Source organism: Mesoplodon mirus (assembly GCF_964341445.2).
Source record: "Mesoplodon mirus genome assembly, chromosome: 14".
Classification (NCBI taxonomy): domain Eukaryota; kingdom Metazoa; phylum Chordata; class Mammalia; order Artiodactyla; family Ziphiidae; genus Mesoplodon; species Mesoplodon mirus.
This window is the reverse complement of record NC_138990.1, coordinates 10,826,109-10,838,784: the sequence shown is the minus strand read 5'-3', so window position 1 is coordinate 10,838,784 and position 12,676 is coordinate 10,826,109. Positions and strand designations below refer to the sequence as shown.

General features: G+C 41.1%; 2 protein-coding genes across 3 annotated transcripts in view; both read left to right on the top strand.

The window, feature by feature from the left end:
- CHMP3 (charged multivesicular body protein 3) overlaps positions 1 to 12,676 on the top strand; it is a 65,256-nt gene that overhangs the window by 39,930 nt on the left and 12,650 nt on the right. The window lies entirely within an intron of this gene.
- On the top strand, positions 2,981 to 7,083 carry LOC309815572 (BCL-6 corepressor-like). The gene is made up of 2 exons (XM_082642466.1): positions 2,981 to 4,127; positions 4,245 to 7,083. Exons 1-2 carry the CDS (start codon positions 3,237 to 3,239, stop codon positions 5,046 to 5,048), a joined length of 1,695 nt encoding a protein of 564 aa, XP_082498592.1. The 5' UTR covers positions 2,981 to 3,236; the 3' UTR covers positions 5,049 to 7,083.

Below are 12,676 nucleotides of genomic sequence, written 5' to 3'. Positions count from 1 at the left end.
TGTGTCTGGCTTATTTTACTTACCATAATGTTTTCATGACTCATTCATGTTATAGCATGTATCAGAATTTCCTTCTTTTTATAAGGCTGAATAACATTCCATTGTATGTATATATCTCATTTTGTTTATCTATTCATCTATCACTAGAAATTTGGGTTATTTCTACCTTTTGCTATTGCGAATAATGCTGTTATGAACATGAGTATACAAATATCTGTTCAAGCCCCTCCTTTCAGTCCTTCTGTGTATATACCCAAAAGTGGAATTGCTAGATCAAGTGATGATTCTTTATTTAATTTTTAAGGAGCCACCATAGTGTTTGCCACAGCACTACACCGTTTTACATTCCTAACATCAAGGGCTAAGACATTCAGAAGCAACCACACTTACAGGGGAATATAGGTGGTCACTGTGCATGCCCAGGGAAATACACAGACTCTGAAAAGACCTGAGAAGGCTAACTTTACACCTCAGGATGATCTCCAGTACAGAGACATCATACAGCAATAAAACAAAACAAAACAACCATATCAAACCCTGGGGAAGTGGGAGAATCTGGTTTCCAAAGTTACCATCTTAAAAAGTTTAAATGTCCGGTTTTCAACAGTAACAACAACAAGATCACAAGGCATACAAAGAAGCAGGAAAGTATGGCCCATTGAAAGGAAAATAAATGAATAGAAAATGTCCCTGAAGAAGACCAGGTGACAGATTTACTAAATAAAGACTTTAAAACAGTGATCTTAAAAATATGCAGGGCTTCCCTAGTGGTGCAGTGGTTGAGAATCTGCCTGCTAATGCAGGGGACACAGGTTCAAGCCCTGGTCTGGGAGGATCCCATATGCCGCGGAGCAACTAGGCCCGTACCGTGAACCACAGCTACTGAGCTTGTGCGTCTGGAGCCTGTGCTCCGCAACAAGAGAGGCTGCAGTAGTGAGAGGCCCGCGCACCGTGATGAAGAGTGGCCCCCGCTTGCCACAGCTAGAGAAAGCCCTCGCACAGAAATGAAGACCCAACACAGGAGAAATAAATTAATTAATTAATAAACTTCTACCCCCAACATCTCCTTAAAAAAACATGCAAAGAACTAAAGAAAGATGTCGACAAAGTCAAGAAAATTATGTATAAACAAAATGGAAGTGTCAGTAAAGAGATAGAAAACATGAAAAGAAGCCAAAAATAAATTCTGCAGCTAAAAGTATAACTGAAATTTTTTAAATTGCTAGAGTTATTCAGAAGCCAATTTGAGCAGGGAGAAGAATTAGTGAACTTGAAAATAATACAGTTGAAATGTTCAAGTCTGAGGAACAGAAGGAAAAAAATTTGAAGCAAACAGAGCCTAAGGGACCTGTTGGACAGCATCAATTGGAGCAACATACACGTTGTGGGAGTCCCAGAAGGAAAGGAAAGAGAGAAGGGGGAAGAGGGATTATTTGAAGAAATAAAGACAGAAACTTAACAAATTTCCTGAAAAACATGAATATAATCATCCAAGAAAGTCCACACACTCTAACGTAGAATAAACTCAGAGACCCATGCCAAGGCACGTTATAATCGAACTATAGAAAGACAAAGAGAATGTTTAAAGCAGCAAGAAATGACCTGTCACATACAAGGGATCCCGAATAAGATTTTCATCAGAAATGTTGAGGGCCAGAAGACAGTGGGTTGATATATTCAAATGCTGAAAGAAGATACCTGTACACCAAGAATCCTATACCCAGCAAAATAAAGGAGAAATTTTGACATTCCCACTTAAACAAGAACTATGGGAGTTTGTTACCACTAGACCTGCCTGGGAAGAAATGCTGAAGGGTGTCTGTACTTAGGTTGAAATTAAAGGACAGTAGACAGTAACTGGAAACCATATGAAAAAATAAATACCTCCATTAAAGGTAAATACATGGGCAATTATAAAAGGTAGTATTCTTGTAACTTCATCTTTTGTTTTCACATGATTTAGGAGGCATGTGCATTTTTAAAAAATGAGGCTGTATTTTTTGAACACAGTTCAGAAAGATGTGCTTTTGTGACATCAGTAGCTGTATGGGGATGGAGTATAGAAGCAAAGTTTAGAAGTAAAGAAGTGGGACTTCCAGGTGAAAAATGCGATTCTTGGAGGTTGGCTGACTTGACGTCTTCCCCATGGTCAAACGCGGGAGCCGGAGCCGGAGCCGGAGCCAGAGCCAGCTGCTCAACTCCCTAACTAAAAAGCAGAAGAAGCATCTAAGGGATTTCGGCGAGGAGCATCCCTTCTATGACAGGGTTTCCAGAAAGGAAGCAAAACCACAGACTTGTCAACTGTCAGAGAGTTTATAGATACTTCAAGTTCTGAAAGTGAAGCATAGAGTGAACCAGAACAAGTTTCTGGTTACAACAGACTACTTGCCACATTAAAGGATGTCTCCAAGGAAGATGAGGAGGAGGAAGAGGAAGAAGACAGTGTTCTAGATGAGACAGAAATGAATCTTGAAGATGGCGATAGTGACGTCATTGTGGAGGAAGAGATGGCAGTAGAGTCCACTGACATGCAGAAGAGATCCACTGGATCTGCTCCTTGGGATGAGAAAGATAATGATGTGGATGAAGAAGATGAGGAAGATGAGCTGGACCAGTCACAGCACCACGTTCCCATCCAGGACGCCTTCCCCTTCCTGAACATCAATGCTAATATTGTGTTTCCTTACGTTATGGGGCACCTTGGATCCTTTATGGAAACATATGAACATATATTAAAAATAAAAAAGTAGGGCCTCCCTGGTGGCGCAGTGGTTGAGAGTCCGCCTGCCGATGCAGGGGATACGGGTTCGTGCCCCGGTCTGGGAGGATCCCATATGCCGCGGAGCGGCTGGGCCCGTGAGCCATGGCCGCTGGGCCTGCGCATCCGGAGCCTGTGCTCCGCAACGGGAGAGGCCACAACAGTGAGAGGCCCGCATACCGCAAAAAGAAAAAAAAATAAATAAATAAAAAAGTAAAATGTGGCCCTACAGCCACAGCGGGATTTCATTGCCCTGAGAGAGGAGTTGGGGCGCATCAGTGACTTCCACGAAGCCTATACTTTCAAACAGGCTCCGGGCCAGCCAGTTTCCGGCTTAAGCAAGGGGAATGTTCCAGCGGTAACCAACAAGGAGAACCTGGCGACGCTGGTCTCGACTCCATTCCTGGAGCCGACCCTGGGGAGCGACGGCTCTGCGGTCACTTTCGGGAAAACCCAAGAGGATCCCAAACCATTTTGCATGGGCAGTGCCCCACCGAGTGTGGACGTCACCCCCACCTACACCAAAGACGGAGCTGACGAGGCAGGATCAACCGATGGCAAAGTTCTGAAACCGAAGCCATCTAAGCTGGCAAAGAGAATCGCAAACTCCGCTGGTTACGTGGGTGCCCGGTTCAAGTGTGTCGCTACCAGACTGTACGCAGACTCCAGTCAGCTCGGCCGGGAGCAGCGGGCATTGCAGATGGAAGGATTACAAGAGGACAGTATTTTATGTCTACCCGCTGCTTACTGTGAGGGTGCAGTGATGCGCTTCTCAGAGTTGGAGATGAAAGAGCGAGAAGGTGGCCACCCCACGACCAAAGACTCCGAGGTGCGCAAATTCAGCCCCGCTGACTGGGAAAGGCTGAAAGGAAGTCAGGACAAAAAGCCAAAGTCGGTCGCCCCGGAGGAGGCCATTGCCGACCAGAACGACAGTGAGAGATGGGAGTGTTATGATGGAAGCAAACCTGACCTCTTTGAAGCCCCAGAAGACAGTGATCTTCCTGAGGACATGGACACGGAGCCCCCCAGAGAGTCCCCCGCCGACCAGGCGGCCCCGGACGCGTCACGCAGCCCCACCCTCCGGCTGAACAGAAAGCGCAAGGTGTCTGGCGATAGGAACCACACTGAGACCACTGTGCTCCCGGAGGACTCTCTGCTGAAAGGCAAGCGGAGACGGGTCTCCAAAGATGTGCTGTGCATGGACGGAGAAATGGATTGGCAGCCTTCGCCCCTGCTGCAGAAATACACTGACAACAGCGAGAAACCATCCGGGAAGCGACCGTGCAAAACCAAGCATTTGATCCCTCAGGAGCCCAGGCGGGGCTTGCCGCTGCCAGGGGACTCCTACGTGGACAATGCGGATGGCAAGGTGACCGTCTGGAGATTTTGAAAGCGGCCTGAGCCCAGTTCCGACTATGATCTTTCGCCAGCCAAGCAGGACCAGAAGCCCTTGGACCATTTGCAGCAATTGTTACCAGCTTCCCAGGCCTCGCAGCTGACATGCTCAAGCTCCCTTCCAGAGACCACCCAGTCCCGCCCGATGCCACCGGAAGCGCGGAGACTTATTGTCAATAAGAACGCGGGCGAGACCCTCCTACAGCAGGCCTCCCGGCTTGGCTACGAGGAAGTGGTCTTGTACTGCCTGGAGAACAAGATTTGTGATGTGAACCACCGCGACAACGCGGGTTACTGTGCCCTGCACGAGGCTTGTGCAAGAGGTTGGCTCAACATCATACGACACCTCCTTGAATATGGCGCCGATGTCAACTGCAGTGCCCAGGATGGAACCAGGCCTCTCCACGATGCTGTCAAGAATGATCATCTCGAAATTGTCCGCTTGCTCCTCTCCTACGGTGCTGTTCCTACCCTGGCTACGTACTCAGGTAGAACCATCAAGAAAGTGAACCACAGCGAACTTCTGGAGAAGTTCTTAACAGAACCAGATGATGAAAGTGGTTACGATGTTTTAGCAAATCCCCCAGGACCGGAGGACCAGGATGACAGCAACGAGGCCTATGGTAACCTATTGGAATTTGAATTTTCCAAAGACCCCCTTTTGCCGTGTTATAACGTCCAGGTGTCCGTCGCTCAGGGGCCTCGTAACTGGCTGTTGCTCTCAGACCTGCTCAAGAAACTGCAAATGTCCTCCTGCATATTCCGCTGCAATTTCCCAAATGTGGAAATTGTCACCATCGCGGAGGCCGAGTTTTACTGGCAAGTGTCAGCAAGTCTCTTATTCTCTTGCCCCAAAGACCTGGAGTCCTTTAATCCGGAAAGTAAGGAGCTTTAGATCTGGTGGAGTTCACGAACGAGCTTCAGACTCTGCTGGGCTCATCCATGGAGTGGATCCTCCCCAGAGACCTGGACTCAGACGACGACTGGTGAGCTCGCCGGGGCCCGCCGTGTACAGTGTGTCATGGTGTTAATCCTTGTGCATATGTGTCATAATATGACTATTTCTGTAAAGAAAGGACACTATGAGACACGACTCCAGTCGGAAGGACTTTGAAACATGTTTTTTTCTTTACAAAATTTTAAGTCAGTTTTTATGAAGTTGTTAATAAAGTTTCTTTACTTTTCAATGCAAAAAAAAAAGAAGTAAAGAAGTGTATAGAAGTAAAGTTTTTGCATACTGTTAAAGTTAAGCTGATATAAATTCAAATTAGTGTTATAACTTAAGGATATTAAGTGCATTCACCATGGTAATCACAAAGAAGGTAGATATAAATTATACACTAAAGCAAATGAAAAGGGACTTGAAGTTTCACCATAAGAAAAGAAACAGATAAACACAAAAGAAGACATTAATGCAGGAAATGAAGGATGAAAAAGCTGTAAAACCTACAGAAAAAAATTGCAACATGGCAGAATTAAGCCCCTCCTCATCAGTAATTACTTTAAATATAAATGAATTAAACTCTCCAATTAAAAGGCAGAGTTTGGCAGAATGGGGGCAAAATGACCCTAGTGTATACTAAGATACAAATAGGTTGAAAGTGAAAGGAAGGAAAAAGATATTCCATGGAAATAGTAACCAAAAGAGTGGAGATTGCTGTACTGATATAATGCAAAATCAACTTTAAATTAGAAAAGATTATAAGAGTCAAAGAAGGACATTATATGTTAATAAAAGTTTTAATACAGTAAGATGTAATCTATGCACCTAATAATAGATGGTCAAAATATATGAAGGGAAGTACCCATTCCCAAAATTGGATATAACAACCAGACAGAAGATAAATAAGATAAAAGAGGACTCGAACAACACTATAATGAACTAACAGACACATACAGAATACTAATAGACATATATAGAATAGACATATGCAGAATACTCAATGCAACAACAACAGAATACACATTCTTAAGGGCACATGGTACATTCTCCAGGATAAACCACGTGTTGGGCCAAAAACCAAGTCTCAACCAGTTTAAAAAAAAATAAGGAAAATTAGAAAATACTTAGAGATGAGTGAAAACCACAGCACTATATATCACAACTTTTGGGATGCAGCAAAAGCTCAGAGGGAAATTATAGCTATAAAGATGCTTTACATTAAAAAAGAAGAAAGATACCAATCAACAACCTAACTTTACAACTTACAGAAAAAGAAGAAAAAACTCAACCTAAAGCTAACAAAAAGAAGGAAATAAGAAAGATTAGGTCAGAGAAAAAGAAATAAAGACTAGAAAAGCAGGAGAGAAAAATCAAAGAAACTTAAAGTGAGTTCTTCAAAAAAGCAACAAAACTGATAAACCTTTAGCTAGATTGATGGTGGTGGAGAGGGAAGAAGGGAGGAGGAGGGAGAGGGAGAGGAAATCAAATTCCTAAGATCAGAAATGACAGTTGGAGCACTACCATGATTCTACAGAAATAAAAAATGTAAGAGAGTGCTATGAACAATTGTACACTAAAAAAATTGGATAATTTAGATGAAATGGACAAATTCATAGAATTATAAAATCTACCAATACTGAAACACCAGTAGAAAATCTGAATAGATTTATAACTCTTGAGATTAAATCAGTAATCAAAAACCTCTCCCAACAAAGAAAAGTCCTAGACCTGATGTATTCACTGGTGATTTCTACTAAACATCTAAAGAACTAACACCAGTCTTTCTCATACTTCTTCAGAAAATTGAAGAAAAGGGAACGCTATCTAACTTGTTCTCTAAGGACAGCATTTCCCATAGCAAAGCCAGACAAAGACACTACAGGAAGAGAAAACTACAGACCATACTCCTTATGAACACTGATGCAGAAGTCCTCAACAAAATACAAGCCAACAGGATTCAAAAGGATTATACACCATGACCAACTGGGATTTATTCCTGGAATGCAAGGATGGTTCACCTATGAAAATCAATCAATGTAATACACCACATCAACAAAATAAAAAAACTCAAATATTCCAAAAATTTGAATAGGAAGGAATGCTTCCATACTCACTCTATGAGGCCATCATCACCCTGATATCAAAACCAAAGATATCACACAAAATAGAAAAGTACAGGCCAATATCACTGATGAACATAGATGCAAACATTCTCAACAAAATATTAGCAAACAAATTCAACAGTACATTTAAAAGGATCATACTCCATGATCAAGTGGCATTTATCCAAGGATGGAAGGATGGTTCAGTTTATGCAAATTAGATGTTGTGATATACCACATTAATAAACTGAAGAATAAAGATCATAGTCATCTCAATAGATACAGAAAAAGCTTCTGACAAAATTCAACATCTGTTTATGATAAAAACTCTCAACAAAGTGAGAGAAGAGGGAGCATCACTCAACGTAATAAAGGCCATCTATGACAAACCTATAGCCAACATCATACTCAAGGTTGAAGAGCTGAAAGCATTTCCTCTAAGATCAGGAACAAGACAAAGATGCCCACTCTTGCCCTGTTTATTTAACATAGCATTGGAAGTCCTAGCCATGCAGTCAGACCAGAAAAAGAAATAAAAGGAATCCAAATTAGAAATGAAGAAGTAAAACTGTTACTATTTGAAGATGACATGATACTATGTGTAGAAAATCCTGAAGATGCCACCAAATAACTATTAGAAATAATAAATGAATTCAGTAAAGTTGTAGGATACAAAATTAATACAGAGAAATCTGTTGTGTTTCTTACACTAACAACAAACTGTTAGAAAGAGAAATTAAGAAAACAGTTCCATTTACAATTGCATCAGAAAGAGCAAAATACCTAGGAGTAAATCTAACCAAGGAGGTAAAAAACTTGTACTCAGAAAACTATAAGACACTGATGAAATAAACTGAAGACAACAGAAACAAATGGAAAGATATACCATGCTCATGGATTTGAAGAATTAATGTTATTAAAATAGCCATACTACTCAAAGCCATCTATAGATTCATTTCAGTACATATCAGAATTCCAGTGGCATTTTTCACTGAACAAATAATTCTAAAATTTATATGGAAACACTGAAGACCTCAAATAGGCAATAAAAATGGGCAGAGAACCCGAATAGGCATTTTTCCAAAGAAGACATACAGATGGCCAACAGACACAAGAAAAGATGCTCAGCATCACTAATCATCAGGGAAATGCAAATCAAAACCAGAGTAAGATACCGTCTCACACCTGTGAGAATGGCTATTATTAAAAAGACAACAAACAAGTGTTGGATTAGGATGTGGAGAATAGGGAGCCCTTGTGCAGTATTGATGGGAATGTAAATTGGTGCAACAACTACAGAAAACAGCATGGAGGTTCTTCAAAAAATTAGAACTACAATATGATCCAGCAATTATACTTCTAGGTATTTTTCCAAAGAAAACAAAAACACTAATTTGAAAAGATATATTCACTCCTATGATTATTGCAGCATTACTCACGGTAGCCAAGACATGGAAGCAACCTAAGTGCCCCTGATAGATGAATGGATAGATGTGGTGTGTGTATATACATATATAAGTTAGAATACTAGTCAACCATAAAAAGGAATGAAATCTTGTTGTTTGTGACAACCTGGATAGACCTAGAGGGTATTATGCTAAGTGAAGTTAAGACAGGAAGAAAATACCATATGATTTCACTTGTACTTGGAATCTAAAAAACAAAACAAATGAACAAACACAGCAAAACGGAAACCGTTATTGATACAGAGAACAAATGGGTGGTTGCCAGAGGGGAGGGGCGCAGGTAAATGAGTGAAATGGGTGAGGGGGATTAAGAGGTACAGACGTCCAGTTACAAAATAAATGAGTCACAGGGTGAAATGTACAGAGTGGGGAGTATAGTCAATATAGTATCATTGTATAATGATGGATGGTAACTAGACTTATTGTGGTGATCATTTTGTCATGTACAGAAATACCAAATCACTGTGCGGTACACCAGGAACTGTCATAGTGTTGTAGGTCAATTATAGTTCAAAAAACCACAAACAAACTCATAGAAAAAGAGATCAGATTTGTGGTCACCAGAGTTGGGGTTTGGGGGGAGTGAGAGTTGGATGAAGGTGGTCAAAAGGTACAAACTTGCAGTATAAGATAAGTACTAGGGATATAATGTATGACAGGATGAATATAATGAAGACTGCTGTAGGTTATATATGAAAGCTGTTAAGAGAGTAAATCCTGAGTTCTCATCACAAGGAAGAAATATTTTTTCTGTGTTTTATTTTCTATCTATATGATGATAGATGTTAACTTACTGTGATCATTTCATGATCTCTGTCAGTAAGTCATCATGCTGTGTAACTTAAACTTATACAGTGCTGTATATCAGTTATATATCAATAAAACTGTAAGGAAAAAAACTTCCTACAAAACTGTCTAAATAAAACCAGTATGCTACTGGCATGAAGACAGTCATAAAGACCAGTGAAGTAGAATAGAGAGCCCAGAAATCAACCCTCACGTATATGGTCAAATATATGTGAGGACCATTCAGTGAGGAAAAGACAGCCTTCTCAACTAATGGTGCTGTGTAAACCGGATTTCCACATGCAAAAGAATGAGTTTGGACCCTTACCTAAAACCATATGTGGAAATTAATTAAAAATGGATCAGAGACCTAAATGTAAAAGCTAAAACTAGAAAACTCCTAGAAGAAAACAGGGCCATAGCTTCACAGCATTGGGTTTGGCAGTGATTTCTTGGATATGACCTGAAAGCCAGAGGCAACAAAAATGTATAACAGACCACATAGACTTCATGAAAATTAAAAAGTTTGTGAATCAAAAGACACAGTAAAAAGAGAAAACAGTAAAAGGGCAACCCATAGATTGGGAGAAAATATTTGCAGAATATACGTAGAACTGACCTTGTAAAACTCAACTTTAAAAAGCCCTTTTCAAGCACTTTCCTGGTGGTCCAGTGGTTAAGATTGCACACTCCCAATAATGGGGGCCCAGGTTCGATCCCTGGTCAGGGAACTAGATCCCACATGCCGCAACTAAAAGATCCTGCATGCCACAACTAAAAGATGCCACACGCTGCAACTAAAGACCCCACGTGCTGCAACTAAAGATCCTGCACACGACAACGAAGATCCCGTGTGCCACAACTAAGACCTGGTGCATCCAAATAAATATTTTTTAAAAAGCCCTATTCAAAAATGGACAAAGGACTTGAATAGACTTTCAAGTCTATGGAATATTTTTTGAAGAAAACATACCAGTGGTCAGTAAGCACATGAAAATATGCTCAACATCACTAATCATTAGGGAAATATAAATCAAAATCAGGATGTGCTACCACCTTATACCCATTAGGATGGCTGCTATCAGTCAAAACAAAACATAAAGTAACAAATGTTGGCAAAGGATGTGGAGAAGTTAGAACCATTGATCACCATTGGCAGGAATGTAAAATGGTGCAGCAGCTGTGGAAAACAACTGTTCCTCAAAAGGTTAAAAATAGAATTACCATGTGAACCAGAAATTCCAGTTTCGAGTATTGCTGTGGGCTGAAGGTTTGTGTCCTTCCCAAATTCATGTGTTGAAGCCCTAATCTCCAATGTGATAGCATTTGGTGGGGGGGCGGGGGTGCTTTTAGCAAGTAATTAGGCCATGAAGGTGGAACCCTCATGAACGAGATTAGTGCTTTTATCAGAAGAGACACAAGACAAATAATATCTGTCCTCCATGTGAGAGGACACAGCAAGAAGACATCCATCTGCAAACCAGGAAAAGGGGTCTTCCATCAGGAACTGAATTTGCCAGCACCTTGATCTTGGACTTCCTAGCTTCCAGAACTGTTTGAAATAAATTTCTGTTGTTTAAGCTACCTAATCTATGGTATTTTTATTATAGCAGCCTGACTAATCTGACTAATACAGATATTGGTACCAAGAAGCTGTAACAAACACATAAAATGTGGAAGCAGCTTTGGAACTAGGTTAATGGGTAGAGGCTAGAAGAATTTGGAGTTGCATGCTAGCAAAACCCTAGTTCTCCAGGAGTGGACCTTTAAAGGTGATTCTGGTGAGGGCTTAAGGGAAAAAAAACAGAACTAGAGAGAAAGCCTCCCTCTTCTTAGAGAACACATAAATAACCATGTACATAATGTTAGTTGAAGTATGGATGGTAAAGACCGTTCTGATGAGATCTCAAACGGAAATGAGAAACATGTTATTGGACAGTGGCAAAAAGGCAATTCTTGATAAAGTGGCAAAGAACTTGGCTGAAGTGTGTTCAGGGCCTACTGTTTTGTGGAAATTAGAACTTGGAAGCAATGAATTGTGTGTTTAGCTGAGGAGATTTCTAAGCAAAATATAGGAGGAGTGGCATGGTTCTTCCTGACTACTTATAGTAAGATGCAAGGAGAGAGAAATGAAGAAGGAATTGTTAAGCAAAGTGGAACCAGAACTTAGAGATTTGGAATAATCTCTGTTTGTCCATATTGCAAAACTGAGAAAGCTGGTTCAGAAGACACCAAGTATATGGCTGACCTATCTGACCATTTGATAAGGAGATTAGTATGGGTGTGACCCATGGATTTTATCAGCTACTCCAGAGAGATCACTGCCAGTCTGAACTGATGGGGATGGATCCAGGTCAGAGTAAAGGAAGGCTGTCTGACTTCTTAGATTTTACAGGACAAGGCTGTAAAACTTAGGCTTTTAACTTGCACTTTTCTTCAGGGAAAGGAAAGAATGTCCCCAAATATGATTCAGACATCATCAGGGCCACTACCTCAGTTCCTATATATGCTAAGCTGCCTCCAACCAAAGACCCGTTGCCTGGCAGAGCCTCAGCTTGGGTGGGACCCCCACAGAAAGCTGCAGCAAGGTGGTACCCCACCAGCCATGGTGGTGACATTGCCACCCTTGTGGGTCTGAAAGTCAGAATATCAAACCAGAGAGGTTTATTCATATTTTTCTTGTTTGTTTGCTTGTTCTTTATTGGAGTATAGTTGATTTACAGTGTTGTGTTAGTTTCTGCTGTACAGCAAAGTGAATCAGTTATACATATACATATGTACACTCTTTTTTTTATAGATTCTTTTCCAATATAGTCCATTACAGAGTATTGAGTAGAGTTACCTGTGCTATACAGCAGGTTCTTATTGGTTATCTATTTTATATATAGTGGTGTGTATATGTCCATCCCAATCTCCCAATTTGTCCTCCCTCCCCCACCCCACCCCGCCATCCCCTGGTAACCATAAGTTTGTTTTCTACCTTTGTGGCTCTACTCACAGAGGATTATTCTTGAGTCTTAAGAGCTCATGGAGTTTGCCTTGCTAGGTTTTGGACTTGCTTGGGACCTGTCACCCCTTTCTTCTTCCCTGTTTTTTTCTTTTGGAGTAAGAATGATTATTCTATGCCTGTCACAAATTCGTAGCTGGAGAAGAATTTTGCCTCAGGTTGAATCATACCTCAGGTCCCACCCATATCTGATTTAGAGAATATTTAGATGAGACTTTG

Excerpts from the sequence above, each read along its gene's own strand:
- LOC309815572 (XM_082642466.1), top strand. The coding sequence starts at position 3,237 with ATGGGCAGTGCCCCACCGAGTGTGGACGTCACCCCCACCTACACCAAA. Across the intron at positions 4,128-4,244 it reads TGGACAATGCGGATGGCAAG|GCCTCGCAGCTGACATGCTC; the intron begins GTGACCGTCTGG and ends CCAGCTTCCCAG.